This window comes from Phyllobates terribilis, unplaced genomic scaffold, assembly GCF_046119375.1.
Source record: "Phyllobates terribilis strain yellow unplaced genomic scaffold, ASM4611937v1 Scaffold_5__5_contigs__length_657084704, whole genome shotgun sequence".
Taxonomy (NCBI): domain Eukaryota; kingdom Metazoa; phylum Chordata; class Amphibia; order Anura; family Dendrobatidae; genus Phyllobates; species Phyllobates terribilis.
Window position 1 is genome coordinate 430,548,506 of NW_027362765.1, and position 27,051 is coordinate 430,575,556.

The 27,051-nt window shown below is 45.2% G+C and overlaps 1 protein-coding gene across 13 annotated transcripts in view; it reads left to right on the top strand.

Moving 5' to 3' along the window:
• LOC141273442 (scavenger receptor cysteine-rich domain-containing protein DMBT1-like) overlaps nucleotides 1-27,051 on the top strand; it is a 253,334-nt gene that overhangs the window by 203,136 nt on the left and 23,147 nt on the right. For all 13 annotated transcript variants that reach the window (XM_073685267.1, XM_073685271.1, XM_073685268.1 and 10 more), the window contains 5 exons: nucleotides 3,104-3,412; nucleotides 5,401-5,709; nucleotides 6,033-6,050; nucleotides 9,642-9,662; nucleotides 17,748-18,056. In XM_073685267.1, coding sequence (XP_073541368.1) covers nucleotides 3,104-3,412; nucleotides 5,401-5,709; nucleotides 6,033-6,050; nucleotides 9,642-9,662; nucleotides 17,748-18,056 — 966 coding nt within the window. The remainder of the gene's footprint in view (nucleotides 1-3,103; nucleotides 3,413-5,400; nucleotides 5,710-6,032; nucleotides 6,051-9,641; nucleotides 9,663-17,747; nucleotides 18,057-27,051) is intronic.

A 27,051-nucleotide genomic window follows, 5' to 3' on the forward strand; every position in this document is an offset into this window, starting at 1 on the left:
GTCCTCAAAAAAAGCTAGTCCCCACTCAGGTCCATCATCTGTTAAAAATATAAGGGACTTCCAAGTTACTGGTAGCAGAAAGGCTCTGGAAAAGCAAAATGGTCCTTGCCCCCCAAAAGAAATTCAGAAAATTTTGTGCTCCCAAATCCAAATGCCTATTCTACAATAATTTGTTCTCCAATTGTCAAATAGCGCTCCTTCCCCCTCAAATCTCACCGTATGGCTAAGTGGTACGATAGAGCCACATATGGGGTATTGACACTTTTAGAAGAAATTGTGTGACACATTTCGGCAACATTTTTACCCATTGCCCTGTGTGAAAATGTAAAATCTGAGGGTAAAACATTTTTTTGTGGTAAAAATATAATTATGCTTTTTTCACTGCCCAATGGTATAAATTTAAAAATTAAAAAATGCTCACTACTTCCCTAGATGAATTCCTTGAGAGGTGTAGTTTACAAAATGGGGTCACTTGTGGGGGTTTCTGCTGTTTTGGCATGTCAGCGACTCTTCAAATGTGACATGGTGTCTGCTGCCTATCCCAGCCAACATAGCGCTTCTTTCTCTTCCGAACCCTGCCGTACACCAAAGCAGTGGTTTTCCCCCACATATGGGGTATCGGCGTACTCAGGAGAAATTGTACAACAAATTTCATGGTGCAATTTATCCTGTTACCGTTATGATAATGCAAAATTAGGGAATGAAAAACATTTTTTATGGGAAAAATGTGAAAATTTTATTTTTACGGCTCAATATTATAAACTTCTGTGAAGCAGCTGGGGGTGCAAGGTGCTCACCACACATCTAGATAAGTTCCCTAAGGGGTCTAGTTTCCAAAATGGTGGCACTTGTGGGGGGTTTCCGCTGTTTAGGCACATTAGGGGCTCCCCAAATGTGACATGGCGTCCGCTAATTATTCAAACAAATTTTACATTCAAAAAGTCAAATGGCGCTCCTTCCCTTTCAAACCCTGCCATGTGCCCAAACAGTAATTTGCCTCCACATATGGGGTATCGGCGTGTTCAGAAGAAATTGCACAACAAATTTCATGGTGCAATTTATTCTGTTACCCTTATGATAATACAAAATTAGGGAATGAAAAACATTTTTTGAGGGAAAAATGTGAAAATTTTATTTTTACTGCTCAATATTATAAACTTCTGTGAAGCAGCTGGGGGTGCAAAGTGCTCACCACACATCTAGATAAGTTCCCTAAGGGGTCTAGTTTCCAAAATGGTGGCACTTGTGGGGGGTTTCCACTGTTTAGGCACATTAGGGGCTCCCCAAATGTGACATGGCGTCCGCTAATTATTCAAACAAATTTTACATTCAAAAAGTCAAATGGCGCTCCTTCCCTTTCAAACCCTGCCATGTGCCCAAACAGTAATTTGCCTCCACATATGGGGTATCAGCGTGTTCAGGAGAAATTGCATAACAAATTTCATGGTGCAATTTATCCTATTACCCTTATGATAATGCAAAATTAAGGGATGAAAAACGGTTTTGTGGGAAAAATGTGAAAATTTTATTTTTACAGCTCAATATTATAAACTTCTGTGAAGCACCTTGGGGTTCAAGGTGCTCACCACACATCTAGATAAGTTCCCTAAGGGGTCTAGTTTCCAAAATGGTGTCACTTGTGGGGGGTTTCCACTGTTTAGGCACATCAGGAGCTCTCCAAACGCAACATGGCGTCCGCTAATTATTCAGACAAATTTTACATTCAAAAAGTCTAATGGCGCTCCTTCCCTTCCGAACCCTGCCGTGCGCCCAAACAGTGGTTTTCCCTCACATATGGGGTATCAGCACGCTCAAGAGAAATTGCACAAAAAAATATGGGGTCCATTTTTTCATGTTACCCCTGTGAAAATAAAAAAAATTGGGTCTAAAGTAACATTTTTGTGAAAAAAGTTAAATGTTAATTTTTTTCTTCCACATTCCAAAAATTCCTGTGAATCACCTGAAGGGTTAATAAAGTTCTTGAATGTGGTTTTGAGCACCTTGAGGGGTGCAGTTTTTAGAATGGTGTCACTTTTGGGTATTTTCTGTCATAAAGACCTCTCAAAGTGACTTCAAATGTGATGTGGTCCCTAAAAAAATGGTTTTGTAAATTTTGTTGGAAAAATGAGAAATCGCTGGTCAACTTTTAACCCTTATAGCTCCCTAACAAAAAAAAATTTGGGTTCCAAAATTGTGCTGATGTAAAGTAGACATGTGGGAAATGTTATTTATTAACTATTTTGTGTGACATATCTCTCTGATTTAAGGGCATGAAAATTCAAAGTTTTAAAATTGCAAAATTTTCAAAATTTTCGCCAAATTTCCGATTTTTTCACAAATAAACGCAAGTGATATCGAAGAAATTTTACAACTATCATGAAGTACAATATGTCACGAAAAAATAATCTCAGAATCAGGGGAATACGTTGAAGCGTTCCAGGGTAATTACTTTATAAACTGGCAGTGGTCAGAATTGAAAAAATTGGCCCGGTCACGAAGGCAAAAACAGCCTCTGGCGCGAAGTGGTTAACGAGTAACCATTGTTTTCAATTTTATTCCATACATCAATAGTACACGTGAAAATAATAAACTTTGCAATGTATCTTATCAGAGGAATATGCTTCTTTCTCCACAAGGAGAAGGACTGATTATTCATTTTCAAAATTCTTAGCTCTTGAGTAAAATATGTATTCAGTGAAGTCAGATTTTTACAGAGATAGGAGATGATATTTCTACTGAGAAGATTCTATGGATGGGAGGAGGACTAAGAGAAGAGAGGAGCTCTGCCTCTAACTCCTCCCTCCTAATCTCCTCGCCTTTAGATTGAACTTTATGAGCCCCAACTCTGCTCAATGAATACAGATTTTACCCAAGAACTGAGAATTTTGATAATGAATGATAAGCTGTGGCATAGAAAGAAGTAGGATTCTCTGAAAAGATATATTACAAAGTTTCCTATTTTCACATGTATTATTAATTTATTAAGTAGAAATAAAAACATTGGTTTTTAAAACACATCACACATTGATGGCCAATCCAATAATGGATAAACTCATTAATAATTGTACTCTCAATTCTCGTACTTGTTTACATTTTGTTTCAGGGTTTGATATGAGGCTGGTAAATGGAAGCAGATGTTCTGGTCGTGTGGAGGTCCTCTATAATGGAGAGTGGGGAACAGTGTGTGATGATTCTTGGGATCTAATCGATGCTGAAATCGTATGCCAAAATTTAGGGTGCGGCAGTGCACTCAGTGCTGATGGAAATGCTATTCATGGGCAGGGCCAAGATCCAATCCTGTTAGATGACGTAACGTGCAATGGTGGAGAAAGCTCTTTACTAAATTGTACTTACCCTGGGATAAAACAACACAACTGTGGGCATCATGAAGATGCTGGAGTTACCTGCTCAGGTATGTGATCAAACAAAATTCAACATTCTATATAAAATCAAGAAATTAAGTAAGAAAGTTAGAAGAATCATATTTGTCACTCCATTTTCTTGTTGTCCTACTTTTTTTCAACAGCCTATTGATTTGGTTGGCCACTGTATGATGCATAAATGGTTTGGCCAGTTAAAAATATTCTGTGAATAAATGTGCATTAAAATACAAGTACGATGACTTACTAAAATACAATTATTTCAGGTTAACTTCATCAAGCATATGTCCGCTTTGGTTCTGGTTTATGAGGTCTACTTCTGGTCCTGTGCTTATTAACACTTAGAGTTTTCTGTGTTGGCACATGACCTGCTTCTGCAACTAGGGCTAGCCAAATGTGTGACCAATGGATGACCAAGGCATCTGTCATTATTAAAGTACATTAGAATATTACATTTTAAGAACATTGAGGAATTTTTCTTAACTCGACAAAGCCTTTATTATTTCCTGTGTTGGTGCTGCTGCACACTTATTGCCATACTTGCCCGGAAAAGTGATAATTGGGGTCCCAGCATGGTGAAAATTTGTGAAATGCTTACTGTAACGGGACTCTTCAGAGAAAGGGATTATTATTTTAATATATTTTAAAACAAGAACTCTGAGCTAGGATCTAAAGAAAAAAAACAAAAAACTAAGGGCTTGATTTATCAAAACTGGCATTTCATTTGCCAGACTTGATGAAGTGTGTACTGGAATTTAATGCACAAAATTCATTAAGAGCTGCAGTACTGTACTTCAGTCGGGTGAACATTTTTTTTAGAATTTATGCTTCTCCAGGTTACGATCTTCCCACTGTGCAAAAAGTTGGGGGATCTGACTGGAAATTACATAAAAGTTCCACATTTTTTTTATTATGTATGAGTTGCAAAAATTCATTTGTGACATTTCAAACTGTTTTATTTGAAAACTGTTTGATGAATGAGGACCATAAAGTAAAAGATTAATCTTTGAGTAAACATTTCAATATAATGATGTTGGACTTCATTTTCACATACACAAAGAAATGCACATTTAACAATGCATTTTTTTCTTTTTACTTTTATTAAAAAATATTCCGTTAATATCAGAAATAATGCTAATCTATTACTTTTGTAAACAGGCTTCAACTAAGGCTACAGGAGGGTTGGCTAGAGTTTAAAGTGAACCTGCCAAGTGATTCATGCTGCCCAAGCAATCAACAACATACATCAGAGACAGACTCCATTATTACATCCATCCATGCTTTACTCTGAAATGCTGCAGAGAAAACATACTTTGTATAAAAATCTGGGGATGGCTAATGGCTAAGTTGACTAATAATTGGGGCTGGTCCCCATCAACTTCTCACTGCCCAGCCCAACGTGACTGACACGGCTGTTCCTATGTGATTTTAGGTAGAAACTTATCAGTAAATCAGTACTGGCAGTACTGGATAAGGAGAAGTCATCTGGTAGCCTTGGTTTATTCACCTCATTGCCAGCTTCCTTCCTCAGAGCTGGTGATTCGGGCAGTATGAATTACTTGACACTTTCCCTCTAAACCACCACAGTCACCACCAACCCTGTCCATATGCCCTATTAAAGCATATGGACATTATAGATTGAGTTCCTTGATCGAGGCCCTCTCAATGAGCCAGTTGGGAAGGACACTGCAAGCAGTAGCTCTCGCTTTGGTGGACTCAATCAGTCTATGTATTACAGGCTGAGCCATTTATTTGTATGTCAAGCATGTAACGCTATATTTCAAATGAGCTTCACAATAATTACAGACTTCTCTGTACAGAGTGCTCAATGAATGCTGCACATACAACAAAATCGGCAGTGTAGATGCTCCCTTCATTTGTTTTAACCTTTACATTATTGCAGGGATAACAGTCATTTTTATGAAAAATAATTAAATTCAACAATTCAGAAAATGTTATCAAAGTGTACTCAGGATTTAGAATCCTTTTTAAAATCCTTTATCTTTTCCCTATTTTCCAGGGTTACCTGTGAGGCTGGTGAATGGGACTTATTGTTCTGGCCGTGTGGAAGTCTTCTATAAAGGAGAGTGGGGACCAGTGTGTGATGATCTTTGGGAAATACATGATGCTGACGTTGTATGTCGTCAACTGGGGTGCGGCTATGCGACTTCTGCTCCTGGAATGGCAGCATTTGGGCAGGGCCAAGGACCAATCATGTTAGATGATATGCAATGTGTAGGTAATGAAGCCACTTTATCACATTGTTCCCACCTTGCGATTAAGCAACACAACTGTGCTCATAGTGAAGATGCTGGAGTCATCTGCTCAGGTACGTAAACTTTATACTATGATAAGATTCTGTGAGAATGGCTAATTTTGGTTATTAATCATGTTACATTGCGGTCCCCGATATTTACTAGTAATGTATAATACTTTATCTGCAATAGCAAAATGAGTTACTATAATGTTTGCCCATCAGATATCACTTCTAGTCAGTGTTACACATGGCCTCATATCATCAATTTTATCAACATTTCTTGGTTTAAAATGTTTTAAATCTAATTTTCTGATTCTTATTTTCTTGCATTGTATTAAATGTATTTTTTTCTTTTAATGAAACGTGCTGAGTAAATCCCACTTTTGTCTTTACAGGCTCACCGATATTTACTAGTAAGTTCAATAATTCTTGATATTGTATAGGAAAATAAGTTACTGTGGTCTTTAAATGTCTTATATCACTGTACGCGGCCTCATATCATCAATTTTAACATTTCACGGTTTAAAAAATTGTAAACTTAATTTTGAGATTATCTCCATTTATGATTAACATGATTTTTTTTTACTCAAAAATGTACCGAGTGGGGCAAATTTATGAAACCTATCTAAAAATAATTTATATTAGGCAATCCTTTAATAATTGTGAACTATCCCTTGCAAATTCTGGTGGGTCAGCTTTGGTTGTGCTTATGCACACAACAGTATTAACCCCTTCATCCCAAGCCTGTTTTCACAAATTTTACAATTCTGACCAGTGCGAATTTATGAGTTAATAACTCTGAAACGCTTTAACAGGTCCCACTGATTTTGAGACTGTTTTTTTTGTGACATATTTTACATCATGATATTTGTAAAATTTCTTCAGTATGACTTGTATTTATTTGTGAAAAAAAATGGAAATTAGGCAACAATGTAGAAAATTTTTCAATTTTAAAATTTTTATTTTTATGCCCTTAAATTAGAGAGTTATGTGACACAAATAAGTTAATAAATAACATTTCCCACATGTCTACTTTACATCAGCACAATTTTTGAAACATATTTATTTTTTGTTAGAAATTTATAAGGGTTAAAAGTTGACCAGTGATTTCTTATTTTTCCAACAAAATTTACAAAACTATTTTTTGGGGGACCACATCACATTTGAAATGACTTTGACAGGTTAATGTAACAGAAAAATACTCAAAAGTTATACAATTTTAAAAACTGAACCCCCAAAATGCTCAAAACAACTTTCAAGAAGTTTATTAACCCTTTAGGTGCTTCACATGAATAAAAGCAATGTGGAAGAAAATAAAAATTTTATTCTTTTTCCCAAAAAATGTAGCTTTATCCCCAAAATTTTCATTTTCACAACAGTAAAAGGAGATTAATTTACATGTGTGATGAGCACCTCAAACCCACAGGTGTCCTACAATATTTTATTAACTTGAGCAGTGAAAATGAAAAAATAAATTGTTCTCACAAAAATGCTGCTTTAGCCCAAAATTTTTCATTTTCACAAGGGAAACAAGGGTAACAGAAGAAATGGACCATATAATTTGTTGTGCAATTTCTGCTGGGTACAACAATACTATATATGTGATGCAAAACTACTGCTTGGGTGCATGGCAGCGCTCGGAAGGGACGAAGCACCATTTGACTTCTGGAACCCAAAATTGGTTGGAATAGATAGTGAACGGCCATTTCGCATTTGAAGAGCCCTTGATGTACCTAAACAGTGGAAACCCTCCACAAGTGACCCCATTTTGGAAACTACAACCCCTTAAGGAACTTTTGTAGATCTGAGCTCCAGAAGAAGGTGACGTTTTCGAGTGCAGACTTTGATGGGATGGTCTGCGGATGTCATGTCATGTTTGGAGAAACACTGATGTGCCTAAACAGCAAAAAAATAGCCCCAACATTTTCCTTTTATACAAGGGTAAAAGGAGAAAATGGACCCACAAATTTGTTGCGCCATTTCTCCTGACTACACTGATACCCAATATGTGGTGGAAAACTACTGTTGGGCACACAGAAGGGTTCGGAAGGGAAGGAGTGCCAATTGATATCAAGAGCGCAAATTTGTCTGGAATAGATTGCAAATGCCATGTTACATTTGAAGACACCCTGACATGCCAAAACACCAGAAAACCCAATAAGTGACCCCATTTTGGAAACTACACCTCATGAGGAATTTATCTAGGGGTGTAGTGAGCATTTTTAATACTCAAGTGATTCACAGAATTGTATCACATTGGACTGAATAAATGGAAAATTACCATTTTTCCTATTAACATGTTGCTTTGGCCCCAAGTTTTTAACTTTAAAAAGGAATAATAGGAGAAAATGAATGTTAAAATTTGGTAAGCAATTACACCTGAGTATGCCAATACCCTATATGTGGTAAAAAACTACTTTTGAGGCACAGTGCAAAGCACAGAAGGGAAGAAGCGCCATAGTGGAGTTCAGATTTTGCTGGCATGGTATGAGGGTGCCATGTCACATTGGGAGAGCCCCTGAGGTCCAAAACAGCAGAACCCCTTCATATGTTACTCCATTTTACAAACTACACCCCCCAATGAATTCAACTAAGGGGGAAGTGAGCATGTTGACACCACATGTGCCTCACATAACCATTGGTTGGTGAAGAAAGAATAATTGCATTTTTACCACAAAAATGTTGTTTTAGCCCCAAGTTTTAAATTTTTATGATGGGCTAATAGGAAAAAATGAACCTCACAGTTTGTTGTGCAATTCTCCTGAGTACGCCAATACCCTACATGTAATCGGGTACTATTTTCAGGCACAGTGGAAAGTTCAGAAGGAAAGAAACGTCATATTGTAGTGCAGATTTTGCTGGAATGGTTTGCTGGTGCTATGTCATATTGTCTGAGCTACTTAGGTGCCAGAATAGCAGAATCTCCCCCATAAGTGACCCCATTTTTCAAACTAAACCGCACAATGAATTCAATGAAGTAATCATATTGACACCACAGATATGTCACAGAATTTTATACTATTGGGCAGTGAAGAAAAAAGAATGAAATTTTGACCACAAAAACATTATTTTAGCCCCAAATTTTACATTGGAAAATGGGCAAAAAGGCACTAAAATTGGTTTCACAATTTCTGCTGAATGTGGCAATACACCATATGTGGCTGTACAGTACTGCTTAGCCTCACAGCGAGACTCGGGAGAGAAGGAGCACTATTTGGCTCTTGGGGAACAAATTTTCATTGAATAGTTTTCAGACTCTATATACAGAGCCCCTAAGTGTCAGAAGATCAGAACTCCCCCTCAAGTAACCCCATTTTAGATCTTAAACCTCTGTGAATTTATCTACAGATGTAATGACAATTGTGACTCCATGGGTGTTTTCCAGACACAAGCAGCAGTGGATGTTGCTGAGTGAAAATTGTAAATCTGCTATTGTAGTGCCCATACATTGTAGTGCCCATACATGGTAATGCCTTGCCTTGTATGTTGTAGTGTCCATACATAGTAGCGCCCAGTACATTGTAGTGGCCGTATATCATGCCCAGCTCGTGTTTCTGGAGACATGCACCCGTAAATTAAGCAGGGTCTCATTGTTATAGAAATGCCAAACATGTGGACGCTAAATGCGGTTTAGGCACAATAAAGGGCTCAGATGAGAGAGGGCATTTTACTGTATATTTGCAAGCGCAGAATTTTCTGGATTTCTTTTGGGGGGCGAGTAACCATAGCGGTTTTCCAAAGCCTAATTGCTTTTTTCCTAATCACTTTTCTTTAAAAATAAATTAAAAGTGTAAAAAGGGTGTTTGGAACTCTTAAAATGATGATAATGATGTTAAACCACAAAAAGTAATATAAAATGCATATTTATTTCGATGTATAGCTTATCTAGTTAGTCAATAGTTTAATTTGAACATGTGACTATTTTGATATAGTAGAATCAATGATAACATTCCTGTTTGTAAAAAGAATGTTTTCATTAAAATGTTTTAAATCTTATTTTACAGCCATTCCGCCCTCAAATACAGGTAAGTATTGTAAGGTAGCGCTATTCATCATGCTCAGGGACACTCACTTCACCGGGTCAATTAAAGCACACATGCAACGTTTTTGAGTAATATGAAGTCCAGCAGTTTATTACACATCATAAACCGCTTATAACATAGTCCATTTCAGTGGCTCGCAGGAATGTTACACATGTACAGTACAGACCAAAAGTTTGGACACACCTTCTCATTTAAAGATTTTTCTGTATTACTATTTTCATGACTATGAAAATTGTACATTCACACTGAAGGTATCAAAACTATGAATTAACACATGTGGAATTATATACTTAACAAAAAAGTGTGAAACAACTGAAAATATGTCTTTTATTCTAGGTTCTTCAAAGTAGACACCTTTTGCTTCGATGACTGCTTTGCGCACTCTTGGCATTCTCTTGATGAGCTTCAAGAGGTAGTCACCGGAAATGGTTTTCATTTCACAGGTGTGCCCTCTCAGGTTTAATAAGTGGGATTTCTTGCCCTATAAATGTGGTTGGGACCATCAGTTGTGTAGTGCAGAAGTCTGGTGGATACACAGCTAATAGTCCTACTGAGTAGACTGTTAGAATTTGTATTATGGCAAGAAAAAAGCAGCTAAGTAAAGAAAAATGAGTGGCCATCATTACTTTTAGAAATAAAGGTCAGTCAGTCAGAAAAATTGGGAAAACTTTGAAAGTATCCCCAAGTGCAGTTGCAAAAGCTATCAAGCACTACAAAGAAACTGGCACACATGAAGACCGCCCCAGGAAAGGAAAACCAAGAGTCACCTCTGCTTCTGAGGATAAGTTTATCCGAGTCACCAGCCTCAGAAATCGCAGGTTAACAGCAGCTCAGATTAGAGATCAGGTCAATGCCACACAGAGTTCTAGCAGCAGACACATCTCTTCAACAACTGTTAAGAGGAGACTATGTGCAGCAGGCCTTCACGGTAATATAGCTGCTAGGAAACAACTGCTAAGGACAGGCAACACGCAAAAGAGACTTGTTTGGGCTAAAGAACACAAGGAATGGACATTAGACCAGTGGAAATATGTGCTTTGGTCTAATGAGTCCAAATTTGAGATCTTTGGTTTGAACCTCCGTGTCTTTGTGCCATGCAGAAAAGGTGAACGGATGGACTTTATATGCCTGGTTCCCACCGTGAAGCATGCAGGAGAAGGTGTGATGAGGTGGGGGTGCTTTGCTGGTGACACTGTTGGGGATTTATTCAAAATTGAAGGCATATTGAACCAGCATGGCTTCCACAGTATCTTGCAGCGGCATGCTATTTCATCCGGTTTGCATTTAGTTGGACCATCATTTATTTTTCAACAGGACAATGACCCCAAACACACCTCCAGGCTGTGTAAGAGCTATTTGACAAAGAAGGAGAGTAATGGGGTGCTGTGCCATATGACCTGACCTCCACAGTCACCAGACCTGAACCCAATCAAGATGGTTTGGGGTGAGCTGGACCGCAGAGTGAAGGCAAAAGGGCCAGCAAGTGCTTAGAATCTCTGGGAACTCCTTCAAGATTGTTGGAAGACCATTTCCGGTGACTACCTCTTGAAGCTCATCAAGAGAATGCCAAGAGTGTGCAAAGCAATCCTCAAAGCAAAAGGTGGCTACTTTGAAGAACCTTGAATATAAGACATATTTTCAGTTGTTTCACACTTTTTTGTTAAGTATATAATTCCACATGTGTTAATTCATAGTTTTGATGCCTTCAGTGTGAATATACAATTTTCATAGTCATGAAAATACAGAAAAATCTTTAAATGAGAAGGTGTGTCCAAACTTTTGGTCTGTACTGTATATCCTAGAGCCTTTTCAATGGCAGCTATGCCTGCTTGGCTTCAGATACAGACTTCAGCAAGGTACAGCATCAATATTCATTTAAAGCGCGATTTACCTTTGCAGAGTCTTAGCTGCTTCTATCAGCTCTGTTCTGCCACAGCTGTGGCTTTAAGGCTTCACAGACGTGGTCTGCAGGCCACGTGCCTTCCAAGACAACTGGTGTCCCCAAACACATGGGATCCAGCCTCAGCCTTCCAGGCTAGTTGAGTCCCAGACACACTCTAACTGTTTCAAAACCACCAGCATTTATATATCCTTCTGTGCACACAGGACCTGTGATGATGTCATAGTCATGTGATCAGTCACCTGAGAGGGAGGTACATGGTCAACGAGAACACACCCTCTGGACATTTTAGTAATTGCAGCAAGCAGCTGCATTACAGTATATACCGATGTATAACATTTTAAATAAACTCCTAAACATTGAAATTATAACAGCAAGAAAGGAAAGTTGTGTAGTTATGGAAATCACAGGATTGATAGACATGATAGACAAAGTGTCAATTATATTACAATTTTGAAAAACTGGGAGGAGATTTTCAAAACATCTTGATTTATTCATTATCAAGTATAATCACCACATGCAGAATTCCCTGCACTTACATGCCTTGGCTGCTATCCATGAGGCTATTGATGGCCATCTGAGGAATGCTCTGCCACGCTGAAGGTACTTGGTCATCAAATAGATCCGCTGCTGACAGTTCTCTTTGCAATCGTTTATCAATGACTTCCCAAGTGTGCTTGATGGAAGACAAGTCCAGAAATGCTGCAGGCAATGGTAGCACTTTTTGGCTTCACATGCTGCTCACAGTAGCACAAGCAACATGAGGTATAGCATTGTTATGTTGTAATATGGCTCCAGGGACACTTTGGAGGAATGGCTGTGCCATTGGTTCCTTGGCTAAATCAATGTAACACCGAGATGTTTTTTGTAGCTGGAATGAAGAATAGAGGACTACCGAACATTATCCCACCCCACACCATAATCCAAGGGGTAGCATGACATTAGACTACAATCTACATGTCCAGCTACAGGTGCTTTATTGACAGTACACAACTGCCCTTGGTGGCTATCATGGTGTAGGAACGAAGAACAGCAATAGAGGCTGAAATGGAGAGCTATACTTTTGAGCTATGAATTCACTTTTGTCTTGTATGTAATGATAGCCAGAGATTGGCCCGGAGATCATGTGGGCAACATCATTAAGATACCTTCATGAGTAAATGTCAAACTGGTTCTACTTCAGGAATTATGGTGTGAGGTGACATAATATGCTACCATGGTCTGCAGCATCTCTGAATTTGTCTCTCATTGAGCACATCTGGGACGTCATTGGTCAGCAATTACAAAGGGAGCTGCCAGGAGTGGCTCTTGATGATTTGTGTGCTCAAGTGTATTCACAGTAGTAGAATATGCCTCAGACAACCATTAATGACCTCATTGATAGCAGCCAAGGCGTGTAAGTATGAGTTTTTCTGCATGTGGTGCACATGCTCAATACTGAATAATTTGAAATGTTTCAAAAATTTTGTTCACGTTTTATTCATCATTTGCATATCAGTAATTTGTCTATTAATCATGTGATTTGCATAACTCAATAACTTTTCCTCCTTGGTATTACAATTTCATTGTTGCTTTAGTTTTGAATGATACTTTTCATTTTACCATGTGATGTACTTAAAAAGGGGAAAAAATCATAATGACATAAAATGGTGAAAACTAGCAATTCTGTTATTGGTTTTTTGATTTTATTTTTATGATGTTTACTGTACAATAAAAATGACCTGAAAACATGAATTTCCTGGTTATTATGATTACAGCAATACCAAAGTTGTATGCATTTTTTTCATCTAATGACTGAATGTAATTTTAATTTCTATTTCATGAATCAATAGTACACATGAAAATAAGCAACTTGTAATATATCTGATCAGAGAAATGTGCTTTTTTTTTGCCCCCTGGATTGATCTTTCACTCTCAATTTATGGGTACAATCTTTATTCATTGAAGACAGATTTTCCCATTACTGAGAGAGGAGATTAGTGTATAGTTGATGTTTATAATGATTTACTAGATGGTGGCCCGATTCTAACGCATCGGGTATTCTAGAATATGTATGCGGCCGACCGGACGCAATCAGCAGATCGTTGTTTAAACTTGGCGCCAAAATCGCTGATTGGTCGCGGCCGGCAACCGCGACCAATCAGCAAAACGGCGTTTAAATTTGGCGGCAATATCGGTGATTGGTCACGGGTGGCGGCCGCGACCAATCAGCCAACTGTGTTAGTGAGGACCGGAGAGCTTGTTTAAATTTGGCGGTAAAATCGCTGATTAGTTGCGACCGCGACCAATCAGCAAACGGTGTTTAAATTTGGCGCCAATATCGCTGATTGGTCAAGGCCAGCGGTCGCGACCAATCAGCAGAGCGGTGTTTAAATTTGGCGCCAATAATGCAGATTGGTCGCGGCCGGCGGTCGCGACCAATCAGCAGAGTGGTCGCGGCCGGTGACAGCGCGCAATCAGCAGAGCGGTGTTTAAATTTGGCGCCAATAATGCTGATTGGTCGCGGCCGGCGACCGCAACCAATCAGCAAAGCGGTGTCTAAATTTGGCGCCAATAAAGCTGATTGGTCGCGGCCGGCGACCGCAACCAATCAGCAGAGCGGTGTTCAAATTTGGCGCCAATAATGCTGATTGGTCACGGCCGGCGACCGCGACCAATCAGCAAAGCGGTGTTTAAATTTAGCGCCAATAATGCTGATTGGTCGTGGCTGGCGACCGCGACCAATCAGCAGAGCGGTGTTTAAATTTGGCGCCAATAATGCTGATTGGTCACGGCCGGCGACCGCGACCAATCAGCAGAGCGGTGTTTAAATCTAGAGCCAATAATGCTGATTGTTCGCGGCTGGCGACCGCGACCAATCAGCAGAGCGGTGTTTAAATTTGGCGCCAATAATGCTGATTGTCACGGCCGGCGACCGCGACCAATCAGCAAAGCAGTGTTTAAATTTGGCGCCAATAATGCTGATTGGTCACCGCCGGCAACCACGACCATTCAGCAAAGCGGTGTTTAAATTTGGCGCCAATAATGCTGATTGGTCGCCGCCGGCAACCACGACCAATCAGCAAAGCGGTGTTTAAATTTGGCGCCAATAAAGCTTATTGGTCGCGGCCGGCGACCGCAACCAATCAGCAGAGCGGTGTTCAAATTTGGCGCCAATAATGCTGATTGGTCACGGCCGGCGACCGCGACCAATCAGCAAAGCGGTGTTTAAATTTAGCGCCAATAATGCTGATTGTCACGGCCGGCGACCGCGACCAATCAGCAAAGCAGTGTTTAAATTTGGCGCCAATAATGCTGATTGGTCGCCGCCGGCAACCACGACCAATCAGCAAAGCGGTGTTTAAATTTGGCGCCAATAATGCTGATTGGTCGCCGCCGGCAACTACGACCAATCAGCAAAGCGGTGTTTAAATTTGGCGCCAATAAAGCTGATTGGTCGCGGCCGGCGACCGCAACCAATCAGCAGAGCGGTGTTCAAATTTGGCGCCAATAATGCTGATTGGTCACGGCCGGCGACCGCGACCAATCAGCAAAGCGGTGTTTAAATTTAGCGCCAATAATGCTGATTGGTCGTGGCTGGCGACCGCGACCAATCAGCAGAGCGGTGTTTAAATTTGGCGCCAATAATGCTGATTGGTCACGGCCGGCGACCGCGACCAATCAGCAGAGCGGTGTTTAAATTTAGCGCCAATAATGATGATTGTTCGCGGCTGGCGACCGCGACCAATCAGCAGAGCGGTGTTTAAATTTGGCGCCAATAATGCTGGTTGTCACGGCCGGCGACCGCGACCAATCAGCAAAGCAGTGTTTAAATTTGGCGCCAATAATGCTGATTGGTCGCCGCCGGCAACCACGACAATCAGCAAAGCGGTGTTTAAATTTGGCGCCAATAATGCTGATTGGTCGCGGCCGGCGACCACGACCAATCAGCAAAGCGGTGTTTAAATTTGGCGCCAATAATGCTGATTGGTCGGGGGCGGCAAACGCGACCAATCAGCAGAGCGGTGTTTAAATTTGGCGCCAATAATGCTGATTGGTCGCGGCCGGCGACCACGACCAATCAGCAAAGCGGTGTTTAAATTTAGCGCCAATAATGCTGACTGGTCGGGGCCAGCGACCGCGACCAATCAGCAAAGCGGTGTTTAAATTTGGCGCCAATAAAGCTGATTGGTCGCGGCCGGCGACCGCAACCAATCATCAGCAGGGCGGTGTTTAAATTTGGCGCCAATGTCGCTGATTGGTCGCGGCCGGCGGTCGTGACCTGTCATCAGTGCAGTGTTTAAATTTGGCGCCAATATCGCTGATTGGTCGCGGCCGGCGGTTCACGACCAATCAGCAAAGCGGTGTTTAAATTTGGCGCCAATAATTCTGATTGGTCGCGGCCGGCGACCGCGACCAATCAGCAGAGCGGTGTTTAAATTTGGCGCCAATAATGCTGATTGGTCGCGGCCGGCGACCGCGACCCATCAGCAAAGCTGTGTTTAAATTTGGCGCCAATAGTGCTGATTGGTCGCGGCCGGCGACCGCGACCAATCAGCAAAGCAGTGTTTAAATTTGGCGCCAATCTCACTAATTGGTCGCGGCCGGCGGCCCCAACCAATCAGCGAACCGTATTACTGAGGAGCGGGCAGCGGCGCCGTCACTCCCTTCACACTTGCCATTGGGAGATCAGCGGCCCAAGCCGCTGATCTCCCGAGGGTAGCCGCATGGAGGTCAGCGGCTCCGCCCGTCGAGGTACTTGTGCTGCCAGCAGATGAGCCGCTAACGGCCGCCATCTTTTTCTGAAATCCCGCTTCACTGATTGGCCGCGGCCGGACCAATCAGCGACGAGGGATTTCCTGGACAGATGGACAGACAGACAGACAGACGGGATAAGACGATTATATATATTAGATAGAGAGGGGATACAGAAGGAGCTAGAGGGAGAAGGAAGACAAAGACATTCTGCTTCAAGTTTTCTAGAAATACAATTCTCCATTGAACTTTTATGAGCAATGATTAACAGTAGTGTAACTAGAATCCGATGGACCCTGGTGCAGACTTTGGACCCCACTTGCATGTTGGTCAGATATATGGGCCCTAGAAGCATTCTAGATCCTATAAAGACATACAAGTGCACCCCCAATGTAATGATATCTCCTGTACTGGTGCCATCCTTTAATAATGTCCCCATCCCGAGCCCCTTCCTATTATAATGTCCTCTGTCCTTGCCTCTTCCTGTAATAATGTCCCCATCCTGGCCCTTTTTTTTCAATAATATCTCCCGTCCTGGTCACTTTCTGTAATAATGTCCCCCATCGTGGACCCCTCTCTTTAATAATGTCTCACCCTGGGCCTCATCCTGTTATAATGCTCCCATATTGTAATAATGTCCACCATCCTGACCCCTTCCTGTAATCGTATCCTCTCACCTGCTCTCCTTACTGTAATAATGTCCTCCATCCTGGACCCCTTCGTGTGATAATGTCCTCCATTCTGGGCCTCTTACTGAAATAATGTCCTCAATCCTGGGCCCCTTCCAGTAATAGTGTCCTTTGTTCTGCCACTCTTTTTCAGCATATTTAAAAAAAATTAAAAGATTCTTCTTACCTTTCCCTGTTCCTACAACATGTGGCAAATTTTTTCATAACCGATACAGAGGATGGCAGCTTACTTCAGCATGCCCTTCACAATACATTTCAGCTGAATGTGCGTCCGTCCGTACATCAGTAGTACACCTGAAAATAAGAAACAGCCAAAGGAGATTGTTACATTATTGAGATGGCAGGTGCTTCTGTAAAGATTCTATGCAGATAGGAGGAGGAGGAGAAGGTGGGAGCTCTGCCTCTAGCTCCTTCACCCCCTCCCCACTAGAAAGAACTTTATGAGCATCAACTGTCATCTCCTATCTCAGTAATATATTAAAATACCTTCAATGAATACAGATTTTACCCAAGAATTGAGAGTTTTTCAAAATGAAAAATCTGCCCTAGAGGAGAATACAGCGGACTTCTCTGATAAGAAATAGTAAGTTTACTATTTTCACGTGTATTATAAATTTATGAAATAAAAATTAAAACAACAGTTAGTCTTTAACCCAATCACACATTGATGGCTGATCCAATAATGGATAAACTCATTAATAATTATATTCTGAATTCTTGCATTCTTTTTTTAATCTGTTCCAGACATTGATATGAGGCTGGTAAATGGAAGCAGATGTTCTGGCCGTGTGGAGGTCTTTTATAATGGAGAGTGGGGAACAGTGTGTGATGATTCTTGGGATCTAAATGATGCTGAAGTCGTATGTCAAAATTTAGGGTGCGGCAGTGCACTCAGTGCTGATGTAAATGCTATTCATGGGCAGGGCCAAGATCCAATCCTGTTAGATGACATACAGTGCAATGGTGGAGAAAGTTCTTTATTACAATGTCCTTACCCTGGGATAAAACAACACAACTGTGGGCATCATGAAGATGCAGGAGTTACCTGCTCAGGTAAGAGATCAATGCAAAATTCTTAAGGAATGAACATGACACCTTATACATGCTCATACACACCTAAATTATATACTGTATCTTATTAATCAGACCATAAAGTATACATAAATGAAAATACCTAGAAAAAGCAACTTACTATGAAGGCCAGATAAAATACCACAAACCTTATTTAGACAATCATTAATAAAAACAAAATATAAATAAATATATACGCATAAAACGGAAAAAAAACAGATGAGGCAAAAATGAACAAATATATATATATTTATATACATATATATATATATATACAGTACAGACCAAAAGTTTAGACACACCTTCTCATTTAAAGATTTTTCTGTATTTTCATGACTATGAAAATTGTATATTCACACTGAAGGCATCAAAACTATGAATTAGCACATGTGGAATTATATACTTAACAAAAAAGCATGAAACAACTGAAAATATGTCTTATATTCTAGGTTCTTCAAAGTAGCCACCTTTTGCTTTGATGACTGCTTTGCACACTCTTGGCATTCTCTTGATGAGCTTCCAGAGGTGGTCACCGGGAATGGTCTTTAAACAATCTTGAAGGAGTACCCAGAGATGCTGTAGCGCTGGCGTCCCTGCCCTCTGCTAGGCAGGGACGCTGCTCCCCTCACCGCTCTGCTGTCAGCGCGCGCTCCGTCCCGGCGTCCTCTCCCCGCTCTGCTGGCAGCGCGCGCTCCGTCCCGGCGTCCTCCTCCTGCTCTGCTCCGTGCCCGGCGTCCTCTCCCCGCTCTGCTGTCAGCGCGCGCTCCTTCCCGGCGTCCTCCTCCCGCTCTGCTCTCAGCGCGCGCTCCTTCCCGGCCCCTGTGCTTAGGGCGCGCGCGCGCACGCTCCCCTCCTCTTAAAGGGGCCGCGCGCGCCGTCCTAAGGAGTCCCCGGCCAATGGCCGGAGGACTTCATCATATATAAGGCACCTCCTCCAAAATGGAGGTGCCCGAGCAATGTTGTTTGCACCTGTGTCTCACCTGTGCTTCAGCCCTCAGGTCCCGTTGCCAGTTACCTGCCAGTTACCTGCCTGATTCCTGCCAGTTACCTGCCTGATTCCTGCCTGAATACTTGTTACCTGTCTGCCAGTCTGAGGTCCGACGGTCTGCCTTACTACTCCTGTCAGTCTGTCTAAGGACCAGCCTGCCCGCTCACCTGGGAGCGCATATCAGCTACCTGCCTGCTTGCCTGAGGTCCGACGGTCTGCCTTACTACTCCGGTCAGTCTGTCTATGGACCAGCTTGCCCGCTCACCTGGGAGCGCTTCTCCGTTACCTGCCTGCTTGCCAGCCCGGAGGCTCCGTTGTCACGTGCTGTGACCACCAGCTATCTCAGAGACTCTTGCCCGCTCACCTGGGAGCGCATCTCCGTTACCTGCCTGCTTGCCAGCCCGGAGGTCCCGTTGTCACGTGCGGTGACCACTAGCTATTCCAGAGACTCTTGCCCGCTCACCTGGGAGCGCTTCTCCGTTACCTGCCTGCCTGCCAGCCCGGAGGCTCCGCCGTCACGTGCCGTAACCACCTGCTATTCCAGAGACTCTCGCTTGCTCACCTGGGAGCACCAATCTACCATCTGCCTGCTAGCCTACCCGGAGGCTCTGCCATCACAGGTCGTACCTACCCCTTACCCAGAGACTGCCCTGATCACTTGCCGTATCTCCCTGTCCGTTCACCCAGAGACTGCCCTGATCACTTGCCGTATCTCCCTGTCCGTTCATCCAGAGACTGCCACCCGCTCCCTTACAAGGGCCGCCCCCTTGTATAGTAGCTCAGAGGTTCCGCCTCCCGGACCCGTTACAGTTTGCTCGGGCCATGGAACCCGGTGGCACCCAAGCTCCCTCGCTCTCGGACCTCTGTCTTGAACTGTCCCGTCTCAAGTCCCAACAGGAGGCCATCCTGGGTCATCTGCGGAATGTTAATACTCGCCTGAACACCCTGTCTGATCCTGCAACTACGGCCAGTACCATGGTATCCTTTTCCGGACCCCGGCTCTCTGCACCTCCTCGCTTCGGAGGCGACTCCGTCCTGGCTCGGGGCTTCATAAATCAGTGCACCCTGCATTTTGAACTATTGTCCCACCAGTTTAACTCCGACCGAGCCAAAATTGCATTCATCATGTCCCATCTCACCGGGGAGGCTCTGGCCTGGCTAAATCCTCTGTGGGAGAGAGGAGACCCCCTGGTGTCCGACTTGCCTGCCTTTCTCACGGCTTTCCGGAAAGCCTTCGACGAACCCGGACGGAGGACCTCATCCGCATCATCTCTGCTACGCCTCCGTCAGGGAAGCCTCACCGTGGGTCAATATGCCATACGGTTCCGCACCCTTGCCTCGGAGCTGGCCTGGGATAACGAAGCTCTGGTATCCGTCTTCTGGGAGGGTCTGTCCGGCCGTATTAAAGATGAACTTGCTGGTCGGGACATTCCTACCACTCTCGATGACCTAATAACTCTTGCCACCCGGATTGACCTACGGTTCCAGGAACGTGCCAAAGAGGTCACCCGTGAAAAGGGGCTTCCACGTCTGGGTCCTACTTTTCTGAAACCCGTCACTCCTTCCGTTTCTCCCCAGGTACACTCTCCTGAGCCTATGCAGGTCGACCAGACCAAGATGGTCAAATCCCGTCAGGACTTTCGCCGTGCCGAGGGGAGCTGCTTCTACTGTGGCAGTAAGGAGCATCGGATCCGTGCCTGCCCGGAGAGGTCGGGAGAACGCCTGTGTCTAGGTTCGCTCAGAGGACTTGATCTAGACAAAAATAAATCCTCTCCATCCCTGCTGCTGTCTGTCTCAATCATCCGCGGGGAGAATCGTTATTCCGAACTAGCCCAACTTGACTCTGGAGCAGCCGGAAATCTTATTTCACTGTCCCTGGTGGAGAAATACCGCATCCCCACCAAACCTCTGGCTGTACCCTTGTCTGTTGTTGCCGTGGATGGGGGCCTCTTATCTCGCCCCATCCAATTCATCACCGAATCCATTACTCTGCAAGTGGGTATGCTGCATTCAGAGAGTATCTCCCTTCACGTTCTGCCTGGACTCTCTCACGCCCTCTTGCTAGGTCTGCCTTGGCTCCAGAGACATGCACCCGTGCTTGACTGGCAAACCGGAGAAGTCCTTCGCTGGGGACAAGACTGTCATAAAACCTGTCTGGTTCCCGTCCATTCCGTTCGTCCCTCTCCTATCCCAGCTAATCTACCTGGACTTCCGATTCCTTATTGGTCTTGTGCTGATGTCTTTGATATGGAGGAGGCAGAGACATTACCACCTCGTAGACCATGTGACTGCCCCATCGATCCCGCCAGAGTAATGCAGGTGGCCCCCGTGAGTCTAAATTGTCTCCCTCCTGGTAAGACGTTCGTATCGGTACCTGATCGGGAGAGGATCCTACACTGGGGTCATTCGTCTAAACTAGCTGGCCACGCCGGTCAGAAAAAGACCCTCCAGCTTATTACCCGGCACTACTGGTGGCCTAACCTGCACAAGGATGTTATGGACTTTGTTTCTGCCTGTGTGTCCTGCGCCCGCAACAAGGTTCCGAGACACCTGTCGGTCGGCCGCCTTCTTCCTCTGCCAGCACCTGCTGCCCCCTGGCAGCATATAGCGATGGACTTCGTAACTGATCTGCCCGTCTCTGCCGGTTGTACGGTCATTTGGGTGGTCGCTGACCGCTTTTCCAAGATGGCTCACTTCATTCCCCTGCCAGGTCTTCCGTCTGCACCCGAGCTGGCCAGAGTCTTTATCCGCCACATCTTCCGTCTTCATGGCCTGCCCCGTCACATCGTGTCGGATCGAGGAGTACAGTTCACTTCTCGTTTCTGGAGAGCCACTTGTAAATTGCTAGACGTCACTCTGGACTTCTCCTCCGCTTACCACCCACAGTCTAATGGTCAAGTGGAGCGGATCAATCAGAACCTGACCAGTTACCTCCGGCACTTCGTTAATGCTCACCATTCTGACTGGGTGGATCTCCTGCCAAGGGCCGAATTCTCGTACAACAATCACAAGAGCGAGTCTTTCTCCATATGGGAGAGTACCCGGTCCGCACTCCTTCTGTCATCCGAGCGTATGAAAAGGCACGCTGACAAAGGACGTCTGGATCCTCCTCAATTCCGTCCTGGGGATAAAGTCTGGCTCTCGTCCAAATATGTCCGGCTCAAGATCCCTTCCTATAAGTTGGGGCCTCGGTTCATCGGCCCACTGGAGGTTATCAGTCAGATCAACCCGGTGGCCTATAAATTGAAACTCCCGGCCAACTTACGGATCCCTAACTCCTTCCATGTATCTCTCCTCAAACCTGTGGTACTTAACTCTTTTTCTAAGTCTACAGGTACGCCTCTTGCTCCGGTTTCTGCTGAGGACGAGTTTGAGGTAGAGAACATTCTTGCCACCAAAAGGGTAAGAGGAAAGACCTTTTTCTTGGTAGATTGGAGGGGGTTTGGTCCTGAGGAGAGAACGTGGGAGCCCCGGGAGAATATCCATGCCCCTCTCATCCTAGCTAAATTTCTGTCTGGCCTAAAAAAGGGGGGGCCTAAAGGGGGGGGTACTGTAGCGCTGGCGTCCCTGCCCTCTGCTAGGCAGGGACGCTGCTCCCCTCACCGCTCTGCTGTCAGCGCGCGCTCCGTCCCGGCGTCCTCTCCCCGCTCTGCTGGCAGCGCGCGCTCCGTCCCGGCGTCCTCCTCCTGCTCTGCTCCGTGCCCGGCGTCCTCTCCCCGCTCTGCTGTCAGCGCGCACTCCTTCCCGGCGTCCTCCTCCCGCTCTGCTCTCAGCGCGCGCTCCTTCCCGGCCCCTGTGCTTAGGGCGCGCGCGCTCCCCTCCTCTTAAAGGGGCCGCGCGCGCCGTCCTAAGGAGTCCCCGGCCAATGGCCGGAGGACTTCATCATATATAAGGCACCTCCTCCAAAATGGAGGTGCCCGAGCAATGTTGTTTGCACCTGTGTCTCACCTGTGCTTCAGCCCTCAGGTCCCGTTGCCAGTTACCTGCCAGTTACCTGCCTGATTCCTGCCAGTTACCTGCCTGATTCCTGCCTGAATACTTGTTACCTGTCTGCCAGTCTGAGGTCCGACGGTCTGCCTTACTACTCCTGTCAGTCTGTCTAAGGACCAGCCTGCCCGCTCACCTGGGAGCGCATATCAGCTACCTGCCTGCTTGCCTGAGGTCCGACGGTCTGCCTTACTACTCCGGTCAGTCTGTCTATGGACCAGCTTGCCCGCTCACCTGGGAGCGCTTCTCCGTTACCTGCCTGCTTGCCAGCCCAGAGGCTCCGTTGTCACGTGCTGTGACCACCAGCTATCTCAGAGACTCTTGCCCGCTCACCTGGGAGCGCATCTCCGTTACCTGCCTGCTTGCCAGCCCGGAGGTCCCGTTGTCACGTGCGGTGACCACTAGCTATTCCAGAGACTCTTGCCCGCTCACCTGGGAGCGCTTCTCCGTTACCTGCCTGCCTGCCAGCCCGGAGGCTCCGCCGTCACGTGCCGTGACCACCTGCTATTCCAGAGACTCTCGCTTGCTCACCTGGGAGCACCAATCTACCATCTGCCTGCTAGCCTACCCGGAGGCTCTGCCATCACAGGTCGTACCTACCCCTTACCCAGAGACTGCCCTGATCACTTGCCGTATCTCCCTGTCCGTTCACCCAGAGACTGCCCTGATCACTTGCCGTATCTCCCTGTCCGTTCATCCAGAGACTGCCACCCGCTCCCTTACAAGGGCCGCCCCCTTGTATAGTAGCTCAGAGGTTCCGCCTCCCGGACCCGTTACAGATGCTTAGCACTTGTTGGCCCTTTTGCCTTCATTCTGCGGTCCAGCTCACCCCAAACCATCTCGATTGGGTTCAGGTCTGGTGACTGTAGAGGCAAGGTCATCTGGCGTAGCACCCCATCACTCTCCTTCTTGCTCAAATAGCCATTACACAGCCTGGGGGTGTGTTTGGGGTCATTGTCCTGTTGAAAGATAAATGATGGTCCAACTAAACGCAAACCAGATGGAATAGCATGCTGTGGTAGCCATGCTGGTTCAGTATGCCTTCAATTTTGAATAAATCCCCAACAGTGTCACCAGAAAAGCACCCCCACACCATCACACCTCCTCCTTCATGCTTCACGGTGGGAACCAGGCATGTAGAGTCCATCCGTTCACCTTTTCTGCATCGCACAAAGACACGGTGGTTGGAACCAAAGATCTCAAATTTGGACTCATCAGACCAAAGCACAGATTTCCACTGGTCTAATGTCCATTCCTTGTGTTTAGCCCAAACAAGTTTCTTCTGCTTGTTGCCTGTCTTTATCAGTGGTTTCCTAGCAGCTATTTTACCATGAAGGCCTGCTGCACAAAGTCTCCTCTTAACAGTTGTTGAAGAGATGTGTCTGCTGCTAGAACTCTGTGTGGCATTGACCTGGTCTCTAATCTGAGCTGCTGTTAACGTGCGATTTCTGAGGCTGGTGACTAGTGTTGAGCCACCCCCGTAGTGTTCGAGTTCGAGTTCGGTTCGTCGATCACCCATGTGTTCGCCGAACTGTTCGTCGAACTGTTCGTCGAACACCTTCGAACACCGTTAAAACCAATGGCAGGCAAACAAAAACACATAGAAACACATAGAAAACACCTTCAAAGGTGTCCAAAAGCTGACAAACTGCTCAGAAGACACAACTAACACATGGAAAAGTGACAAGTACATATAGTCATGCGAAAAGAAAAGAGGTGGAGGAGTAAAAGGAGGGGGAGACACAGATATAGGCATGTCATGCCCTTCTAAAATCCAAAAAGTGAGAAGCCGACACGTTCAGTCCGCTCCTGCCCGTGCCACCTCCGTGTCGCCGGGTTTGTGCCAGAGCCGCGGTGAACCCTGACGGCCAGCCCCCCTCTCACAATACTGGTGCCTGTCCGCTGGTGGGTCGAGCGAGCCCTCCTGTGGTGGAGGCAGCTCTAAGCTTTTTAATTTAAATTGTCTCTCTAATTTGAATGAATACACTTTAAATCCATTTACAAGGATCTATTGGAGGGCAAGTCTCATGCCAGCAGCCGCGTAATTCCAGCTCCAGTAGCGTCCACTAAAGCTGCTGCAGTTAAAAAGCTTTTATAAGGATCGAGCTCGGCTGTCAACCGCAAGGCATCCTACTGCCAGTCCCAGCCCCTATGCCTTGGGGTGCCTCCTGATGCTCTTCACTGAGTATCCCGTGGTCCCGAAGCATTTCCTTTGAAAAATTAAGTGTCCAAACTACAGGTGGTATAGCTTGCTTAATAGCCGGGATAATCCGCTGACTAGCAGACACTGCTACTAGTCACAAAGTATTTCCTGGGCTAGATGCAGTTAAAAATTTGTAATTAGATACTCTTGTTGGATGCTGAGAAAGCATTCCATAGAGTCTCCTGGCACGCCATATATGATTCTCTTAAAAAGCTTGGGGTAGGAGTCTAGGGGACCGTTTTATAGCCAAAATCACAGCCCTGTATCGCAATACGTCACCTAGGCTGAAGATAAATGGAACTGTAGCACCCTGAGGGCTCGGTTGTTACAGAGGTATTGCACCTCACCCAGAGGTGTGATATCTCACTCTGAGCTAAGGATGGAGTGTGGATCAGGACCCGACACCTGCATGCATTACACCACATTGACGTGGGGCAGGGCGACCAATATGCCCCTGAGATGGGCACGACAGTTCCTGTCCCTGGCTGGAGTGGGGGGAGGGAACACTGAGGAAGGGGAACCCTATAGTGCAGGAGCAGGGAGGAAGCAGTTCCTGGGTGCATTGAGAAGGGAGTATAAAAGGTGGGCACCATCTTAGTTCAGTGCAGAGAAGTCTGAGCAGAAGTGGCAGGGAGCAGGGGCTCTGCATGAGCTCTGCTCTGGAGGCGGGCCTAGTAACAGAGGCCCAGGCCTGGAAGAGGGAGAAGGAAGGAAGAGGAGCGGAGAAGGCTCCAGGAACGAGGAACGAAGGGATCCCAGGGGTGCGGACGGACGAGTCGCCACCGCACGCCCGAATCCACCTGCGTGGAGGGGTCAGGCCAAAGGGGGAGACCGGTCCCCGAAACTAGTAGAGACAGGAAACGACATTCAGCTAGAAACCGGAGGCTGTGACATTTTATGTGGCGCAGCCCCTCGCTACACCCGCTAGGAGGGCAGCACATAGGATCAGGGAAACTGGCGCCAAGTTTACCAAGAGGAGGCCTGAGGCAGCCGGACAGAAGGGTTGGTAAGAAAGGCCAGACAAAGGACACACAAAGGGGGTCCTGTGAAGCGCTCCAAAGTTATCTGGGAGTTGTCTGAGCCCCTCACCTGGTGAGCACAGTACGACGTGGGCAGCCATTACCTGCAGACGTGGTCTGGATAATAAGAACTGTGAGTAAAGGCCCTGGACTGCATCACTGACTCCGTGTCGTTACTGCTGCTGCCCTGCACCATTACCCCCATCCTCCGCATACACTGCCCTGAGGCTATACTCCTCCCGTGGGGAGTTATGCTACGCTCTGCTGCACCCACAACACCAGCCTCAGCGGTCTGCCCTGCAGCGGCGGTTCACTCTGACCGCAATCCACGGGTGGCGTAGTCGGACATTTAAACATCAAAACCACATAAATAGCTCCGCCACTGGTTTGACCACCCTGAGCCACGGAACCGCGTCGCCGCCACGAAGACTACAACCACCAGCATCCACCAAAAAGGGTCCGGCTCTGGGTGTCCCAAGGCCCAGGGGGTGCATCAGAACATTTTCATCACCATTCACAATCACCAATGGGACAAGGCAGGGATGTCCTCTGTCCCCTCTCTTATACATCCTAGTGACGGAGCACCTGCTCTCATCAATTCGCCATAACCCCAATATTAGGTGGATTGAGGTGGGAGGCACCGAGTACAAGTGCTCTCTATTTGCTGATGATGTCCTAGTATATATCACTCAATCACATATATCCATCCATGCTGTTATGGCTGAAATAGATCACTTTGTTACATGGTCAAATTTTAAAATCAATGCAGCGAAGTCTGAG